We start from the raw sequence: 21,342 nt of genomic DNA on the forward strand, positions 1-21,342 counted from the left end.
AGAATATTGCGAAAGATTCACGCCGAATGAAGAAAGGAGATGAAGAGTTGCCGAACGAGTCTAATGCCAGGATTCCTCGAATGTTGCATCGCGATGCGATCTGCATGTAAATCGTTTGGATCGTCAAAGTACATATTTAAGATGCTAGTAAATGTGACATTAATATCATATAATGAATGCTTTTCGCGATAGAGATATGAGAGAGACGTGAGAAATAAAAATATAAAAGAGAGAAATCAGGTAGAAATAAAAAAGGGAAGAAAGAAAGAGATAGAATGCAAGGATATAGACGAAAAGAATAGTTTTATTAAATTATTTAAAAGTTTAGTAGATATAGATTTGAAAATAATTTTGTTTGGACCATCAAAATAATTATATATAGAACATTCATTGATTGCTAAAATATTAATCCCACAAACACAATAGAAGTAGTAAACCTTAAGAAATTGACCAATCATAATCGATCATTCTTCTCACATTCAACTATGATTGATCAATGTCTTAAAGCTTACTACACCTTTTGTGTTTAAAAGGTAAAACTTTTGACTGCATTATCAATTTTTAAGCATTCTACATTTTTGATGATCTAACAAAATTATTTTCGGGTCTGTATCTAGCTAAATTTTCAGATACTTTAGTAAAACCATTCTTTCTGGTATGAATAGAATTATTAATCGTCCGTTGATGGACCGTTGCTAATTTTCGTAATTTTTCAGCCATGCTACCGGTGAAAACCGACGTGCCCCAGGGTGTGTCACGACTTTGCCCCGGAGCCCGGAGATCCTTCTTCTGTCGGATGAAGCGTAAAGTCGACGGGGTCCGTTGTGGTGAGATGCAAGTGAAGGAGGAAGCCGATGCCACCGCTGGCTGCCATAGGAGAAAGAAGCAACAAAACGTAGGTGAGTGCGGTTAATTACCCAAAAATCATAATTCATTCGGCAATGCGGAAAAATCGGTAACTCGAATTGATCATCATACGTGAAAAGAGCACGTATAAATAAATTTATTGAGGCATCACAAATGTTTTTTTCTTAACTAGAGGAAGAGCTTGTTGATTATTGAATATACAGAAAAAACAATTTTACTATTATAATAGATCTAAAATTTTATTGAATGCAGATCTGAAAGTAAATTTGTTACCACATCAAAATAATTTTATGGAAATTCAAACTAGTTGTAAGAATAAAATTAAAATGTTTTGTATTACTTATCGTTTTTTAATTTGCATTATAATTATTTTGTTAATACAATTATTTTGCACAGTTTATAAAACTGAGAAAATATATTTACCAAAATTTGTATGTTAGTATTAGTAAGAATTAATTTTATAAGATCTGCTTTGACCTCGAAAATAGAATTGTTTCTCTTAATAATTATTTTATGATTCAATAAAAATTATTTTTCTGATCTGTATCTAACAAAATTTTAAATCTTTCAATAAAATCATTTTATTTCTTTTCACAAAAATAATAACACAAATGTATCCGAATATCGTCATCATCACGTATTTTTTTAAAATGAATACAATACTTTTTTCTAAAAAAAAAAAATAATTCTAAGTCGTGTCCTTTTGTCCAATGACGGATTCAATTTTCTTTCAAGAAGCAAAGCTCCTTGCAGTGCGAAAAAATATGACCGTGACGATTCAGGGTGTTTATATCGGGGATGCAAACGCGTCTTTTGGAGAGTCACACGCACGATCGGAGACATGGCACGAAAATTTGTCGCATGGCTCGTCAAAGGTGAAAAGTAGAAACTGTATACAGTATCGCAGCAAAACGCCGGTGAAAGGATCGCTGATATATCCTCATCAAATATCTCACCGGCAATCGTAAAGATCCCGATACTTTCCCCTTATTCGTTCTCTACAATTTCGTCTTATTCGTTCCATCGTCTCTTCATTTTCTATACGTGTAAAATATAACAATATACCTATAAAATGTAATCATATACATGATTTATAAATTCGAGATTGCTTGCATTTTTCTCGCATTTCGAAAGATTATGTAAGTATTTCAGTGAAAAAAAATTGTAGAGAAATTTTCAAAAATATATTTTAAAAAGAAGATATATAGCTGTAAATTAATTTTTTTTAATCTTAGAACTTTTTTTAACTTTTTGTGATGCGAGAAAATCACAAGTGTTCCTGAATTTGTATAAACGGTGGTGTAATTTGTATCATTTATAAAGTTTGCGAATTCAATCTCAATCGGCGAGTCTGCACAGAGACGCGTCTTTTTTAGATTGGAAGTATTGCGTGATTCAGTGCACGGGCTATCTGAAGTCCTGGGCTCCCGCAAAAATCGGTCTCGAGGAACAGGAAGGCGAGACCGACGGCGAAGCGTGCAATTTATCTTGCTTGGTAGCGGTCGGTCGAATCCAAACGGCGATATCGACGGCCGCGTTGCCGTCGAGGAAGCCCCATTCGAGACCCATACAATTCGTCTCGCGACACGCAATGGATGGCAAATTTCTGTTCGTGGACCAAAGGTATATCGAGATTGTTATTGGATCGTTAAAAACGATTAGCATTATCAAAAGATAGATAGAAGACGTTAGCGAAATATTTGTAGTAATTGCGATATATATTATAATAGAAATATATTATATGTAATCTAAATATAATAAATTGAAAAGAGAAAATTTGCTATTCTTGGCTCTCTTCTTCAAAATATACAGTAACAAACATGTTTCACATTTTTATTTATTTACATATATTGTTATTTATTTTTGCTTATATTATTATCTCTAAAAGCAGATAGTTGCTAAAATTATAATTAAAAGCGATCAATTTATTAATTATTTATTATTCAGCCTTATTTAAAATTAAAAAATTTATAATTAAAAAATATGCCTTATAAAAAAAGATACGCATAAATTTTGGAATATCGACAAATAATATATGGACGTCTTGTATATATTAGAGAATTATCTTTTTCCTCATATAGAGCTACTCCAGTATTGGGCTTTCTACCTCAGGAACTGCTAGGCACCAGTATGTACGAATACTATCACCACGACGACATTCCTCATCTGGCAGAATCTCACAAAGCTGTGTTGCAAACTTCCGAACACGTTACCACGCAGGTAATTAACTGTTGTTCACTGTTATCACTTCGCAATTGTTCTTCGTGATAATTGGATTAAAATAAATTGTAAAGTATTAGAATTGTTAATACCCGTACGATATGCAAAATCCCTCATTGTCGAGAACGTAAATCGATTTGATTGGCGATTAACGCAAAGAGAGATCTTTATTGCTCGCGATAACGATTTCGCGTTTTGATCTCATATGTTATCGCTTTCACAGATCTACAGGTTCAGAAGCAAGGACGCGAACTTTGTACGGTTGCAGTCCGAGTGGAAATCCTTCAGGAATCCATGGACTAAAGACATCGAGTATCTAATCGCTAAGAATTCCGCTATCTTGTAAGCAACGATCGACATTCTACGCGTCGTTCGCGATGTTACCATAGAAAGAATTGTGTATCTTTTTTTTCAGCTGCGATACACGTCCAGGTGGAAATAACAGATCTGAGGACTCGAGCGTGCAAGGCAACTATGATTATTTCACACAAAGTAAGTACGATTTGAAGCGCGCGTTTATACGACAATCGCGATTTGTGAAAGCGATTAATTAAGGATCGTGCTTAATTTGTGGTAAGCAGGTAACGGTGGATTAGAAAGATTGATCTCGAGTCACGTGGAAGTAAGTAAGATCGGCCGGCAAATAGCGGAAGAGGTACTGGATCTACAAAGACGTGGAGAAGACTCCTCCTCGGGTAGTAGTCCTGGCCCAGCGACAGAAACTGGTTTATTGAACACCGAGGTAAATATATTTGAATTCGATAACGAGAAAACGAAGGAAAAAAACAAGCAAACGAGTAATTTATTAATATAAACCTGTTTTATATTGATAAATTATCTTTTCCCTTTGCTCTCTCTCTCTCCCTCTCTCTCTCTCTCTCCCTCTCTCTCTCTCTCTCTCTCTCCCTCTCTCTCTCTCTCTCTCTCTCTCTCTCTCTCTCTCACACACATTTATATGGTCTTCCTTCGTTTAAAGTATTAGGTGTTGGAATTAATTCGTAGCGTTTTTAATGAAAGAATGTTATTTATTTCACATGAGCATTAAAAAATACATTAATGAAAGTACTTCCCATCACTTGTAAAACGCTACGAATTAATTCCAACACCTAATATAATGAATTTAAAACTGATTACTAATTGTCTGAATTTGACTTGGACTAACTAATTGGTTTTTAATTATTTGTCTTTGATTAAAGTCGCAAATGGTCACGACGACGGCATCGCCAGAGAGAATACCTGACATTTCCCAGCCAAGTGGCATCGGCAGCGACAATAGCAGCAGTAATCCCACGTCGACGTTCAACCACGTAGCGAACAACGTGCAGCTCAACAGCATCGCGAATGACCAAGGTCATAGCTATTACTGTCTCTAAGGAGTCATTTCTTGGTGTGTAGTGTGTTCGCCAAAATTATTCAGAGAGAAAAAGAAGTAGAGAGCAAACCTCTCTCTCTCTCACGAGGAAAAGAGTTTCGTTAGCGCGCGTGTGAGAACAATTTGACTTATATAAGATTTCCCTTCGTGCGAGAGAGATTATTGAAGGCGAATTGATACTATGCAGAGTATAGCGTTGATTCTGTTTGCCGATATAGTTTAATCGCGTGTCAATATTAGCGATATCACGCACAATGTAACATCCACCTACTTTCAGGAGCGTCACCAGATGACGACATGATGGACATGATTGGCGGCACCACGATTAATGAATCACCAAATCCGATCCCGTCCGATGGCAACGACGAGGCAGCAATGGCTGTCATCATGAGCCTGCTGGAAGCGGATGCAGGTCTGGGCGGTCCAGTGGATTTTTCCGGATTGCCATGGCCGTTGCCATAATGCATGTGCACTTTAGTCTGCAATTTTAGAATGCGGAGAAATGTCTCCTGGTTGAACAAAACGCGCTTGGAACGAATGAATGAGACTTGGTGCTGAAATGGTGCTCTTAAGATAGGATTTCATTAAGTTAAGCGAACTATAGCTTCCAAACAAAACTTCTACATCGCAATCAATTAACTATCGTTCTTCATTGATATCGTGGATTCGTAGTCCTATGTATATATATATATATATATGTTTATATGCTATCTCTACCAATAAATATCAACTGACAGTAATGTAACATTAATGTCATAATTTTATAGTCAACAATATAAATGTATTATAACACTGTTATACATAACAGTTACATTGTTGAGTACAATATAATTATAACGTTATGTGTTACTGTTAGTTAATATTTTTAAGAAGAAGCTGGACTTCCTCTATCTCTTGTCGTTGATTTTTCAAAAAAGCACTTTCGTGTGATGAAATAATTTGCGTTTACATCAGCGAGAAATAAGTGAAGATTGATGAACGCCCTCAGAGATTACAGTGGTGTGACAATAGTGTGGACAATAACGTGTGAATTTTTTCTTTTTTTTTTTAAGGGCATCATTCCTTCAATACGGCTTCAAGGATGAAGACTTTCAGAAAATGAATCTCAAAAAACCAGCCTCTTAAAGAGGTATACATAGGGCGAGAGCTGAAATCCACCGATTACGCAACGAGTGCATATAATTATTCGTCGTCTCAATAACTACGTAATGTTAAATTGACGTTATACGTGTAAATACGTAGGTATGCGTTGCATTGCATGCGCGATATGCCATTTAAATGTACCTAATTAAATAAAATCGTAAGAATATCTGTATATATATATATATATATATATATATATATATATATATATATATGCAAAGAAAATAAATCTTTTAACTCGATGAATATACGGGACAAGCAAAGTTTATTCGTTATGTATGCAAATATAAATTTCCAAATGCATTATTTATTAGAATATCAGTAACTGAATTATACGATCCGTTGCAATTTAGCGGATCGCTTGCATTCCTATATATATTTCATTTCGCCATTTCAAATCTATGCAAAAATATCATAGTAATATTTCTTAAGAAGAGAGACATGAGTAGAATGTGGTAAGGTAAGAACTAATGTAAATAACATGACATACTGCTGTAATTTATTGTTCGATATTAAAAAAAAAATAACAAATATTCACAAGATATTTTACATTTGGTATAAATAAATGATGATAAATCTCTTGTGTATGAATTTGAGCTAATTGCTGCGAGAACTTCTTTTCTAATACAGTCTCAAAATACACGATATTTTGAAATGAAGGAAGTCTGTTGTATTCTTAAAGATTCGTTGAAGTTAAAATACTTTAAGTCATCAATTAAAAAAAATTTCTATTTAAAAAATCTCCGAAGGGAAATATAATTCGAAATAAAACAGACTGAAACATGATAACAAATTCGTATTTCAGGAGCTAAGTTCAAATTAATTCTGAGAGAGTGTATATTTTAAAATTTAATATTTTATGTTTTCTACATTAATTGCTAGTGTATGAGCTCTCAGGCGAGAAATTTTTTTATATACAAAAACGTGAAAGAGATTATTATTATTATTTACATCAATGTATGAGAAAATTATCAAGTATGATACATCGCATTCCGATATGCGATTTATCGATATTCAGAAAAAATCGTCTAGATATTAATATCTCCTAAGTACAAAATCGTTGTTAGATGTTTAATAAAGAAAATTCCTCATAACTGCAAATACTGCAATCTATAAATAATTTTTGGATACGCTATTCTTCTAAATTATTTGAAGAAATATTGACATTTGATAATATGCTTCTTATATGTATATTGCTTTTCTTCACATTTAATATAGAGAATGGTATTTCCTGTATTGTATTAACTCTTCCCTTCTTCTGTTTTTAATAATATAGATTTTCAAAAATTTCTTCGCATGTTTCTTCTTCTTTTTCGTCTCTATTAACTTTATTTTAATAATACTAATAGAATGGAATTTTCTCTCTTCACAGCTTTACATAATCTGTATATTCTAAAATTATATAATATCATTATTAAGTAGCGATTTGGATATTTTCTTGCTTTTTTATGTTTTCTACATTATTGACTTCCGAATTATTCAAAGAATCATCAGTAATGCGTATTTTAAATAACGAATACTTTTTTTGGATTTAATTGGATCCAATTGGATTCAATTAGATTCAATTGGATGCAATTGGATTGAAAAACTGCATTTCCTATTCAAAATTTTGAATTGAGTATTCATAATGTTTGTTGTATGCACAAAAAAAAACTAATATTATTTTTAGATTGAAAGACATAGAGATATGCTCCATACAATTCCTATAAATGAATAAAAATGCATTCAGGAAAAAGCATTCATTTTAACATTCGTGAATATTTCTGAAAATGTGAATCCATTTCAATTCATTTCAATCCATTCTCGTTTGCTGGGTACGTATGTTGGTATTGCTGTTTTTTTTCGCATTTAATAGTTCTAAAAGTATCATTCCCTACATTTGACTCTGATTCATTTTCGATTTTACAGATTCGAATTGCTTTCACGAAACTTGTATTTCTTTCGATGTTTTTTTTTCTCTTTCTCAGAAATACTATTATCTTCTAATATTCTATTAATGTCAATTCTTCATAACGTTATTCTCGCACTTTCAATTACATTGTCCACGTTATCAAATATCAATTATGCTTTCTGATAATTTACTTGCACATCTCAAAGTGTTGCAGATAAAAAAATTATTCTTGTAGTATATTTGAATTTTATTTTCTTTCCAATCTCCACTGACTCACTTGATCATTTCTCTGTATTGTCCCATAATTTCAGAATAGATACAGTGTGTATATTTTGCACAATATAGTCCAAGTCCTTCTTAATATCTGCAAGATAATATATTAGTTGTTATATATATTTTCTTAAAATACAAGCAAAATATTTTAGGCACTCAATAATAAAATGACGTAAAAATTGATGTAAAAAAATACTTGTTGCTTTTCAAAAAAATTATTCACACATTTGTTCAACTTTTTTATTTAATCAACCTAATATTGATAAAAAATCATACGGTCGTATCACTATTATCGATGATTGCGAATTAATAACAGGTACATATAACACAGATTTTTACATGGATACTGAATTGACGTTTTTGAATTTAGCGCGCATTAATTCTGAATATGACGGTGTTCACTTGAGTATTTCTACAATTCGACGCTAGTCGGCGTCGTCGGCGAGTCACAATCGTATAGCGTCTGAGCGAATTTTCTAGACGCGTCTAGCTCAAGCTCGTGTATAGTCGTATATATTTATACTGTGATAAATTGAGAGTGTACGATTCAGTACGATTATTGATTGAGACGAAATCTTTTGTTGAATACAAGTTTCATTATACGTCATACAAATAGAAACCGTGGATTTAATTTTATTATCCAGTCGCTGTCGTTCAACAATATGAATTCGAAGAAAACCATAACCTTCGGCAAGATAAGCGCCAATTTAGATAAACTAACACCCGAGGCATTCATCGAAACTTCTAACTCCGGATTCGGCATTTTCGGTAAGAAATGCGAAGAAAATTATGTGAAGAAGATGGACGAGATCAGACCGGAGGACGAAGAGGAAACTCGAAGTATGCAGAAGTTGATGGGCATCACGGGCTTCGGAAAGAAAGCCAAGTCTTTCGACGTGCAGGAGATGATGGAGAATATCACCAAGACTATCAACAGCAATAAAGCAAGCATGGTCGAACAAGAAAAATTCGACGAAGTTGCGGAATCCAAAAAGGATGAGATGAACGATGATGACGACGATTTTATTGGACCTCCAATACCTTTGTTACCTGTTACTTCAGATGCAATCAAAGATGCAAAGAAAGTAAGATTTTTTTTTAATATCTTTATTTTTCACAGAATTTTTATATAAATTTTTTAGACTTTTTCAGAATTTCTGTATAATTTTATAAATTTTTAGAAAATATTTGGATTTTTTAAATATAAGTTGGAACTTCTTATAAGAAACCAATTCAATTCTCTTTGAAATACAGGGTTGGCCATATTCGACGGAAAGATCTGGCAACACTGTAACTTTTGACAGAGATGTTAGATCGAGTAACGACGTTTCCCATGATTGAAAAAAAAACATCTTTCCGTCGAATATGCCCAACCCTGTATATTGTTGAACATGAAAATCTAAGAAAAATATATTTTAACAATATTAATAAATATTAATAAGGTTCTGTATGTATAAAACAATGTAATACAAAAAGAAGGCAAAGAGTCAGTAATATATAAAAGAACTTTAATTTAAATTAGCATTAAAAATTCATATAAACAATTACAATTAACAACAAATGTTTCGATTCCAATCGAGTCATTTTCAATGTAGTCTTAATATACTAACATCATTCTAAACCAAAAATATGTACATGGTATTACAATACTATCATAATTTTTAATATCATATTTTTCATTCCGTGTAGTTAGAGTGCATTAATAAAAAAAAAAACCGCAGGTAGATGGTAGTTCATTTCGTGATACAATATATTAGTTTTTTTATTATATAAATTATTTTAAGCAAATTTGCAAAAGTAACGAACATAACTAACTTTCTCAGGTAACAAAAAAAAATTTTTTCGTTATCTGTTACACATTTACTGATATCACTGACAAGAATTTTCTTATGACTACTTTGATTCTTGATAAAACTGACTTGCAGCATAAGGGAGACCAGGGACAAAAGTATTAGGTGTTGGAATTAATTCGTAGCGTTTTACAAGTGATGGGAAGTACTTTCATTAATGTATTTTTTAATGCTCATGTGAAATAAATAACATTCTTTCATTAAAAACGCTACGAATTAATTCCAACACCTAATAACATTTTGACTTTGAAGTGTTATAACAGTTAAAATATAATATTTACATTTAAAAAAGTATATATCGTAGAATTAGATGTAGAATTTATTTAGTTACAAAATTTTCTTTGATTCAATTTTTTAATATAAAAAAAAGTTATGTTTGTTTAAAGACTATGAGGAATTTTGTTACAACCGTCCCTCTGGGACGATTGTAACAGTAGAGGGACAATTGTACCACACTATTTATAAATAAAATAATGGTTATTTTATTAATAAAACTCTTTGTATATATAATTATGAACATTTATTATATATTATTGTTATCATATGTACCTATTTACTATATGTAGATATTGCATTATACTTAATGATAATAAAATTTATGAAAAGGACAAAATGAAAAAATACATTCCTTTTAACAAGTATAAAATTAAAATATAAAGGAACAATGTATAAAAATTTATTTTTTTTGTTTTTCAATAGTATTAAACTTCTTTGGTTTACTTTGTAAATTTTTTTACTCTTCTTTTGTTTTTCGTCATACTCAATCCGTATATTTTCTTTTTCTGGCGTATCTGTGTAGATGATCTGATTTTCTTTTTTTCCTTTATCATGTTGATTTTCTAGGAGGAGCTTTAGGAAATGGTCTATATATATTTTCTGGAGAAAATACAGTAATGTTGTCTGATCCTTGTTGGAATTCTGTATTGGTCTTGGTTGTTTCAAGAATAGGCGAAACAACAAAATTAGATGTGATCGGCACTCTTTGGCTTTCATTATCAGTGTTTATGGATATCTGATATTCAAGAGAAGTTTCATTTCCGATGAATGATGATTTGAGGTTCAGTATCATTATTTGTAGATTGTGAACTTACAGAAGAATGTAGAATATTTGATTCAGACATTCTATCAGTAACATATGATGGCGCAAAATCTAACTCACTAAATATATTTCTATTAAATGGAAAAATCCCAGTACAATTAAATCCTACGAATATTACTTTGGGTAAGCGCTAGAGGCAAAGCTGTTTTTACAATTTTTGGAATATTATATATGGTCATTATTTTTCCCGGATTACTTCTCATCCAATTATCACAGGCAGAATTGACAATTAATAATTGTAACGTTACAACTGACCCCAGGCATCGATGTTACTATTGTCCCCTAATGGTATTTTATAATTCATAGTAAATTTTTAAAATAAAAGCCTAGATAAAAATCAACAAAAATATGAAAAACATCAACACAGATAATCATTAAAACATATTAAGATAATATATTATACCTTTGTTATAAAGAAAAAAAAAATATTTTGAATTTTATCCAATAAAAGTTACTTGATGCATGAAAAAAGTAATTTGTGCTTCTGCACTCGAGCACGTTCCGCGAAAATCAGCATGTAACGAATGATTCAATGCTTATCTGTTTATAGAATTTTACCACGCGGCCACATACATATATCTGTTATAGTTTAAGAAATATTGACGATGTTACTTTTGTCCCCGCTCTTCCCTACTACACAATGAAAAACACAATATTAAAAATTATAATAGTATTGTAATACCATGTACATATTTTTGGTTTAGAACGATATTGATATATTAAGACTACATTGAAAATGACTTGATCGGAGTCGAAACGTTTGTTGTTAATTGTAATTGTTTATATGGATTTTTTTCTTAATAATTAATTTAAATTAAAGTTCTTTTATACATTACTGGCTCTTTGCCTTTCTTTTGTACTACATTGTTTTAACAATATATTTCAAGGAGGATTAAATCAGTTCCAGACAGTTGTGATAGATATCTCTTGTTAGATTTGCTAAGAAAGAAGAATCTATATCTTTTTTAGAATTTTTTGTATGTGTGAATTTTCAAACATTTTATGATTTCTAAGATTTTTCATTGTATAATTTCTGAAGACAACTTATAAAAATCTGAAAAAGTTTGTTATTTAAAAAAAATCTTCATAAAATACAATGAATATTAAAAATATAAGCTAACATAAGAAATTTGTTTATCTTAGGAAAATGAAAACGACAACGATGACGACGATGATGATGATAAAGAATCATCGGACTCTGAAGAGGAAGAAGAAGTAACATTAAGAGATAAGATTCCTTGTTCGCATGAAGTCTCAATGACTCATGGCACTAAAGCGATAATTGCTATTGCTGCGGATCCGTCCGGAGCTCGATTAGCATCTGGATCCGTCGACTACGACGTCTCTTTCTGGGATTTCGCTGGTATGGACACATCCATGAAGAGTTTCAGGACCTTGCAGCCCTGCGAGAATCATCCCATCAAGTGTTTGCAGTATTCCATGACCGGGGACGTGATATTGGTGATCTCAGGAGCGGCGCAGGCGAAGGTTTTGGATCGGGATGGCTTTGAGAAATGCGAGACCGTCAAGGGTGATCAGTACATTACGGACATGGCGCGTACAAAAGGCCACACCGCTAGTTTGAATAGTGGCTGTTGGCATCCGTTCATCAAAGAAGAATATCTGACCTGTTCTCAGGACAGCACCTGCCGAATATGGAATTTATATAGGCCACGCTCGCACAAAAACTTGATAAAGTGTAGAGCCCAAAATGGCGTGAAGACTATTCCCACGACGTGCGCCTACAGTCGGGAAGGCGCGGCTGTTGCGTGCGGCTGCATAGATGGCTCAATTCAGATGTGGGATCACAGGAAGAATTTTGTGAATCCGTCCCTCGTGTTGCGAGGCGCGCACGTACAATCCAGCGAGATATCGAGCTTGAGTTTCGCGTACCTCGGACAAATGCTGGCAAGCAGAGCTTGCGACGACACTCTGAAATTGTGGGATTTAAGAGCGTTCAAAGTACCAGTATTCGAAGCTAAGGAACTATACTCGCGTTATGATACCACGGATTGCATGTTCAGTCCGGATGACTCGATGATCGTCACGGGAGAATCTCTAAATAAAGGAAAGACGACCGGCAGAGTGCTGTTTTACGACAGTAAGACGTTTGATCTAGTCAGAGAAATCCCTGTGACAAATTCACACGTAATAAAAACTCTATGGCATCCGAAATTGAATCAGGTATTTGTCGGCTGCGGCAATGGCATAGTCAAGGCGTATTACGATTCCAAGAAGAGTTTAAGGGGCGCCAAGCTGTGCGTCGTCAAGACGCACATGAAACAGAAGCACATCGAGATAATGTCCACTCAGCAAATCATAACGCCTCATGCGCTTCCTCTGTTTCGCCAGGATAGGCCTAAGTCAGTTCGTAAGCAGATGGAGAAGGACAGGCTCGATCCAGTGAAATCGAGGCGTCCAGATCTGCCTATCACTTCCGGGCAGGGTGGTAGAGTAGCATCTTCCGGAGGAACTCTTAGTTCTTATGTCATACGCAATCTTGGATTGAGCAAACGGATAGAGGACGATCAGGATCCCAGGGAAGCTATTCTGAAGTATGCAAAAATAGCTGAGGAAGAACCATACTGGATTGCACCTGCTTACAAGAGGACACAGCCAACAACGATTTTTCAAAGCGACGATCATCAAGACAGCGGACCGAGTAATAAGAAACAAAAAACATAGACTTTTCTAATCTTAAAAAAACTTAGACGTATATGTATCTTGTATATTAGCATAATTGTAATTATATATGTGTAATTATATATGTGTAATTATATATGTATCTATGTACAATGTATATAGTAAATTAGGAAGAAAAATGTAATTTTGTTATGAATATATTATATAATTATATTGCACATCCGGCATTTTATTTGTATTTACTTTCCTCAATAAATTTAATTTCCTATAATTGCGTATACATTTCATTTATAAAAAAATATCTATTATTATCTATTATAATAAATAATACATATTAGGTAGACCGGAAAGTAATGTCGTTTCTGTGCATAACGATATTCGTTTGTCATTTATCAGCTCATTGTTTACTTCAAAGTCATGCCAAAATAATTTAAAAAAAAACATTACTTTCCGGTCCACCTAATATAACAATCTATTATTAAATTTGAATAAAGCTATTCATAAAATTGTTCAATTTTTGGAAACTATTAGCTATATGTATCTTTTCTTTTTAAATAAAGAATATAATTATATAATATATAATTAATTAAAAAAAAAAAAAATATATATAACCAGAGAGAAAAAAAACCAAGAGAGGACATGACGTCCCAAAATCTGTAATCGCAAAATGCTGCCGCGCACTGCTGCCCTCTGAGTGGGACTACAGTAGTGCGCAGTAGCATTTTGCGATTACAGGTTTTGGGACGTCATGTCCTCTCTCATGCCTAGTTCACACTAGACGCGATGAGTGATGAACGACGAGCGATATCCAATAAAAGCTTTGCTTTGTGTGGTCACGTGAGAAAAAGCACAGCTCTTATTGGATATCGCCGTCGTTCATCGACCATCGCGTCCAGTGTGAACTAAGCATGAGAGAGGACATGACGTCCCAAAACCTGTAATCGCAAAATGCTGCCGCGCACTACTGCTTTCTGACGAAGTGGATGTAAACTACAGTAGTGCGCAGTAACATTTTGCGATTACAGGTTTTGGGACGTCATGTCCTCTCTCATGCCTAGTTCACACTAGACGCGATGAGTGATGAACGACGAGCGATATCCAATAAAAGCTTTGCTTTGTGTGGTCACGTGAGAAAAAGCACAGCTCTTATTGGATATCGCCGTCGTTCATCGACCATCGCGTCCAGTGTGAACTAGGCATGAGAGAGGACATGACGTCCCAAAACCTGTAATCGCAAAATGCTGCCGCGCACTACTGCCTTCTGACGAAGTGGATGTAAACTACAAATTAGTTTTGAGCAAATAAATAATTGATAAATTTAGAACGATATATCACGCACTCACAGACAACTGTTGCGTTCTTTGAATTATTGTACTTTCTGAAGGCAGCCTACGATCACGTGATCCGGCATGAACCTAACCTCATGTATATATAGTCTAATCACTATTTAACATTCAACGTTAAAAAGTGGAAGTCGGATTTAAAATATGCGACGCCATTCGAATGGCTGGTGATAGAATTTGCGCGGATTTTCACAATGTGACGATAAAATAGTTATTTGAGCTGTAAAACCAAGTATTCTCGAGTGGTTTTGAGTTGTATATATACAACCACGTAAAGATAACCTAGTTATTTTTCATCGTGTAAAATACGTTTCTTCATAAACATGGCCAAGAGAAAATCCTTAAATCGTGTATCCCGACGATACTCCAAACGTAAATCCGTCGACTCCTTCGGTTCTGGACATCTCGATCCTGATACATTCGTCGTGGATGAAGGTAGGAATATCTTTCCTTTATCATTTCGCTCATTTGCTACGACATAACTAAAAAATTGTCATTTTTTCATTGCTTGCAGAAGATCAACAGAAACATAAAGAAAATAAACAACATATTTTAAAAGAACACACTTTTATTTCACTACAATTATTATAATTGTTATGTTTATTATATATTATTATTGTAAATTGTTACATTTAAATTATATTTCAAATTTAGTATTTTAACATTTTAATTTAAAATATTGAAACTGATTTTCTGAAAATTTTGTTTCTTAATTTATTGTAGCAAATAAACAACTTCGTTTTAGGGCATTATCTTTGTTACAGACAAATTAAAAGAGATTTTAATGTAATTTTAATATATTTTTCTTTCTACAGAACGAACATTTTGGTGGAATAACTTGGAAGAGAATACATTCCCTCCGCATTCCATGATTCACAGTGAAAATGAAACGCTTGAGATGCTGAATGCTGATTCGAGGATTGATTCTAGCCAGAGTTCTGATCCTATGGGATGGTGGGAAAATTTGGATTCTGATACCGAACCCATTGCTTCGAGATCAAGATCTAGGCGTAGTGCAGGTATAAATAGGCAGAATATTTAATTTATTCTTTTTAGTTTTCTTGAACTTCTTTCATGATTTAGCTTTTCTTTTTTCCTTTTCAAGTTGAAGAGTAAAAAAGAAAAGGTGAACTGTGTAAAAAGTCCAGCTAAAAGAATAAATCTTTCAACTCTATGTCTGCAATCTGAATCTTTTTTGATGCAAGTGAAATTTTACTCAGATTTCTCCAAATTAAAGCAGGATAGAGTTCTGCACTTCCTCTTAAATATCTTGTTAAAAATCTGTTTGGTAATGTAATAAAGATGTTGAAAAATAATCTTGAACTTTTTCACATTTTTTGAAAAACTAGAACAGAATTTTGGCTGGATGGAGGAAGTAAACATATTATATAATTGCAGATGGAGTTTTGCATTATAAATATTTTGCATTATAAATATTGTAGTACTTATAAGATATATTATTATTTTAGCAATAGTTAAAAGTCGTATATTACAAACTTCGACTGAGACATCTGATCTATCAGAGAAAGAGCTCAATTTAAGAAAAAGGAAGGTTCGTTTAAAAGCAAGTAATAGGAAGAGTATTAACAATGCTTTCGCAAATGCTTTGAATGATACCGAGGCAACTACGCCATTAAAATCGCGAATGAAACAAGCCCACTCTGAAGTACATATCGATTCAGACAGTGAATCTTTGCAAGGAAGGTCACAGGAAAATGAAGAGGATAGTAATTCGAGCCCAACTTCGAAGATTTTGAAATCAAAGTCAAATATTTTTAGAACAAGAAGAGGTGGAGGAGATATGAAAGATGAGAATGCCTTTCAGGATGTACTAACGGAAAATAATGTTTTAAATGCCAGCACTGCGAAAACATCAGTCGCGCTTGAAAAGGAATCCTCGCAGCGTTCGATGCACCGAAATATTAATACGAGTAAAGATCATATTGACGATCAAAGGAAATCAATAAGATCGCCTCAAACAATGCCAAGTATTTTGAGAACAAGAAGAAGTGGAGGTATGAAAGATCAGACCGCCTTTCAGGATGTACTGGTGGAAGATGATGTTTTAAATGGCAGCACTGCAGAAAAATCAGTCGCGTTTGAAAAGGAATCCTCGCAGCATTCGATGCACCGAAATATTAATACGAGTAAAGATCATATTGACGATCAAAGAAAATCAATAAGAGCGCTAGAGGATATTGAAACTGATTCCTTAATTCCAAATGTGGAGAATGCAGTGTCTGAGAATAATGCTGAGATTGAAAGTAGCGATGAAAGTACCATTATACTTCGTCAACATTTAAAATTTAAGTCTCGCTTTATACGGCAAGCACGGAAAAGCATAGGAAAAAATGCCTTTGCAGATGCTGTAGTTGATAGTAACACAAATTCGTCTACATCCAATCTAAATAAGGAAAACAATATTCATTCTTTAATGTCACGATCATCTTTAAAAAAATCTAATGCCAGCAATATTATGCCTGAAAGTTCACCAATTCGTAAAAGTCCAAGATTATCTTTAAATATATCTAAAAAGCAGCAATCAGATATATCGGTGCAAGATAAAGATAATATTGAATCAAGTTTAAGCAGCTCATCCCTGGATAACGATGAATCTCGTGGAATGAAAAGATCCGTATTTTTGAAGCCAAAATCAAGAATTCTAAAACGTTTCCGTAAGCGCTCATCTAATCCGTTCGAAGAAATTTTGAAGCAAGATAATATCAGTGATAGAAGAAGTAATGTTTCAATTGAAGATAATTATGCTTCTTCTGAGCGAGAAACTACAACAAGGATTAATCAGGAACGTGAATCTTTAGCAACACAGAAAAATCCACAATCAGAAAAGAATACTACGAATGAAGAAGGTTCTTATGAAATATCTCTTGAGATGTCACCAAACGTCGAGAAAAGTCGATCTAAGGAATCTAATATATTATCGGAAGACAAGAATAAACTATTAGAAAATAACGATCTCGATAATGCATCAAAATCAGTTTCTCGAAAGAGTGTAATAGCTAAATCGTCAGAACAAAAGATTTCCAATCGCAAGTCCATTAGGGAAAAAACTTTGAAAGAATCCGCACATACAAATGCAATGTCGCCCGTCGATAGATTAAGTACTAATGAGATAGTAATACAAGATGCAAGTGACGATTCACATACTAACATATATGTAGAACACGATGTAAGTACATCCGAATCAAGTTCTGATAAAGAAGTTGGTTTGACGCGAAACAGTTTAAGAATTCGATCTGAAACACCTGTGAATATAGAAGTACATGAAGCTAATGATAATTTACACAATGATGCAAATAGAGAACATGATTCAAGTACGCTCAAACGATCGTTTAAATTAACTCCTAGTAAGGAAGCTCGTGTGACGCGTAATAGTTTAAGAATTCGGTCCGAAACACCTGTGAATATAGAAGTACATGAAGCTAATGATAATTTACACAATGATGCAAATAGAGAACATGATTCAAGTACGCTCAAACGATCGTCTAAATTAACCCCTAGTAAGGAAGCTCGTTTGACGCGTAATAGTTTAAGAAATCGATCTGAAACATCAAAACCTGCAAATATAGATATACATGAAGATATTAATAATTCGCGCAATGATGCAAATAGCGAACACGATTCAAATATGCTTAAACAATTGTCCAAATCAAATTCTAGTAAGGAAGATCGTTTGACGCGTAACAGTTCAAGAAATCAATCTAAAATACTGAAACCTGTGAGTAAAAATACGGAAGTCTCTAAGCAGTTTATGAACTTTATTTCCAATGATGATAAAGACAATAATATAAATGTTGACTCAGAAACAAGTACAGATAGTACAGTCTATCTAATAACGAGAGCAGATATACATCCTGAAGATAACACAAATATAAGAACACAGAAAAGCACTAGTCTATCAACTGAAAAAGAAATAACTGATGACGAAGATGCAGAGCCTGCGACGCAAACAATTCAACGAAATTCTTCATTGACAAAGTCTGGAACAAGCAGTAAAATAATAAATCAATCTAAAATACCGAAACTTACGAGTAAAAATATGGAAATTTCTAAGCGATCTACAAACTTGATTGCCGATATTGAAGAAGACAATAATATAAATGCAGACTCAGAAACAAGTGATAATAGTATATCCAGAACAGATATACAATCTAAAGATAACACAAACATAAGAATACAGAAAAGCACTATTTTATCAACTGAAAAAGAAATAATTGATGATGAAAATGCAGAACCTGCGACACAAACAATTCAACGAAATTCTTTGATGAAACCTGGAACAAGTAAAACAGTAAATCGGCAAAGCGTGCAGAGTTCAAATAGAACCAGCATTAAGGACAGAGAAATTACACATAGACAAAAAAGTTTGAGCAAGTCTCAAAACTATCGCAATACGCCGATTAAATCGTCAAGTAAAGATATTTCTTCCAATAAGCAAAGTTCATCTAAGACATTGAAAAAAATAGATAGTTTTTTCATCAAAATAAAAGAAACTTCGACGAAACAACTAAGTGAACGCGCGCAAAAGTCGCAAGTCTTCGACAGTGAGAAAATGAAGAAGATTAAAATGGAATTGGAGAAGCTAAAGAGTCGCGAGATGGCCGCGATGAAAAGAAACTCGGCCGATAAGAAAGCATCTGCAGTAAAAAAGGAAACAGTAAAATTTGTTATACCTAAACAAGATACAAAGAAGAAGAAGCCGCTTATGAATTCTACGAAAGTAGTGAATAAGGCATTTCTAGTACATGGAAAGGTATATAGACCACCAAGACTTCCTCGTCCGAAACATTGGGCTACAGATCGGCTTTACAAATTTTTGTGGAAACGCTTGGAGCCAAAGTACAAACTGGCCACAAGAGTGAAGTCCGAGAAATTCGTGCAGGAATTAGCTACGGTAGTAACTATTATTGAGCGTCGTAAGAATTACGAAAATTATAAGATCGAATTAAAGGCTTTGATGAAGGAAATGGCTCGTTTGAAACTCATCAATACTCGTATGGACTTTTATCATTTCTGTCAGGATTTTTTGCCATATGAGTTTCGTGCTAAAGTCATACCTATGTCATTACCCGGCAATGAAAGTAATATTCCCTTCGATCCAAAAAATGTGCACACTCCTTTACTTGATACCGAATGAATAATCGTTGAAAATGTAATTACAATACGATAGAATATATTAATTATGTTTATTTAAGCTATGCGTGTATGGCGTGGGCGATTTCATTCTTTGAATGTACATACATGTATTCGATAAAAATTAATATTGTTTTGTTAATTAACATATATATAATTGATAATATATTTTTGATGAATACAAGTAAATAAAAATAAAAGGTATTGATGTTATATATAATCTAAAAAGTTCATGTAAATTAGAATATACGATTTTATTGAATAATATTTTAAGAAGACATGTAAATTAGAATATACGATTTCATTAAACAATATTTTGATATTATTCAATAAAAAAATTTTTGCAGCCTATATTCTCTTTGATACTTTGTTGTTTTTGATATTTTGTTATTTTGGCGAATTTGTAAAAAATAAAATCAACTGCATTAGTTAATTTAACTTGATCCTAATTAAACTTAAATTTAATTATAATCTCTTACCTTTGTAAATGAAATTAAAAAAAAATAGAATTAACGTTTTTAAAAATAGCATGAAGTTATATTATTTCTTTCTTCTTTTCTTTCTATTAATTCTTTTGATGAGTAACACTTTATGCCATTTTTAAAAACTTCAATTTTATTAATATAAATTAAATAATGTTGAATCAAGGCTATTAGAGATGAATCTATATGAACATAGATATTGGTGTGAAAAATAAATTTTCTTTCACAATATCCTGTGTTTGGTTCTAAAAGGCATCACCTCATCAACTGATTCAATTTTATTTCTTATTGTATATAATGTATACGTGTATGCATAATTTAAATATATAGTAATATGTATATACAAACAGAAAGAAGAGCTAAAAATTATTTGCTAAATTAATATGTCAATAATTTAACGTGCATAAATTGTAATGACAATTTAATATTTATTAGTTGAAAATTTTATGTAGTTCTGATCAACTATATAAAATTTTCAACTAATGGATATTAAATTGTTATAATTAAAATATATGGACGTTAAATTATTGATATATCGATTTATTGAACTATTCTTAACTCTTTTTCCATTTATACGTATATGTTACTACATATCTAAATGGTATTATCGAAATATAATACCTAAAAAAACGATTCTAGCTAAAACATTAAAGACAAAATAAAATCTCAAAGACGTCATAAATCAGAAGACTAAATATCTTAAAGACGTCATACGAATCTTTTCTGATAATTTTATGAGATATCTTCGAAATTTTAAAACAATATTTACATGATTTCATTATGTTATAATTTTTTCTTTGTCGATATTTACACTATCATCTTTCTGTTGATACTTCGTTTGGCATATTCGAAACATAAATCATTCCCACACCTTTGATACTTGATACTTTGATATTTGCACTTTAAGTGATCAGTATTGCATGTTTATTTACTTATTCCAGTTTACGTACGCACGTTTGTTTATATAGCCGTGTTACATATAGACCTATTGTGATATCTCTGCGATTA

The 21,342-nt window shown here is 32.8% G+C and overlaps 3 protein-coding genes across 5 annotated transcripts in view; all 3 read left to right on the forward strand.

The window, feature by feature from the left end:
* cyc (basic helix-loop-helix ARNT-like protein cyc) overlaps window positions 1–7,992 on the forward strand; it is a 31,820-nt gene extending 23,828 nt beyond the window's left edge. Inside the window, exons 8-15 of one of the 3 annotated variants that reach the window (XM_087412240.1) lie at window positions 717–899; window positions 2,244–2,490; window positions 2,949–3,087; window positions 3,311–3,429; window positions 3,503–3,579; window positions 3,666–3,829; window positions 4,284–4,474; window positions 4,737–4,825. In XM_087412240.1, coding sequence (XP_087268366.1) covers window positions 717–899; window positions 2,244–2,490; window positions 2,949–3,087; window positions 3,311–3,429; window positions 3,503–3,579; window positions 3,666–3,829; window positions 4,284–4,460 — 1,106 coding nt within the window. In that variant the 3' untranslated portion in view covers window positions 4,461–4,474; window positions 4,737–4,825. Of the gene's footprint in view, window positions 1–716; window positions 900–2,243; window positions 2,491–2,948; window positions 3,088–3,310; window positions 3,430–3,502; window positions 3,580–3,665; window positions 3,830–4,283; window positions 4,475–4,736 lie in introns of all 3 variants that reach the window. The other 2 variants (XM_087412239.1, XM_011062098.2) reach the window with 2 other exon arrangements.
* Window positions 7,993–8,221: 229 nt separating this feature from the next.
* Window positions 8,222–13,576, forward strand: LOC105149580 (gastrulation defective protein 1 homolog). Its single transcript, XM_011062097.2, has 2 exons — window positions 8,222–8,851; window positions 11,859–13,576. The coding sequence occupies exons 1-2, from the start codon at window positions 8,429–8,431 to the stop codon at window positions 13,398–13,400; spliced, it is 1,965 nt and encodes a 654-aa protein (XP_011060399.1). The 5' UTR covers window positions 8,222–8,428; the 3' UTR covers window positions 13,401–13,576.
* A 1,021-nt stretch (window positions 13,577–14,597) lies between these two features.
* Window positions 14,598–20,565, forward strand: LOC105149579 (uncharacterized). Its single transcript, XM_087412238.1, has 3 exons — window positions 14,598–15,136; window positions 15,517–15,720; window positions 16,171–20,565. The coding sequence occupies exons 1-3, from the start codon at window positions 15,025–15,027 to the stop codon at window positions 19,854–19,856; spliced, it is 4,002 nt and encodes a 1,333-aa protein (XP_087268364.1). The 5' UTR covers window positions 14,598–15,024; the 3' UTR covers window positions 19,857–20,565.
* The last annotated feature ends 777 nt before the right edge of the window (window positions 20,566–21,342 follow it).

Source organism: Acromyrmex echinatior, chromosome 12 (genome assembly GCF_024713525.1).
Source record: "Acromyrmex echinatior isolate Ae372 chromosome 12, ASM2471352v2, whole genome shotgun sequence".
Classification (NCBI taxonomy): domain Eukaryota; kingdom Metazoa; phylum Arthropoda; class Insecta; order Hymenoptera; family Formicidae; genus Acromyrmex; species Acromyrmex echinatior.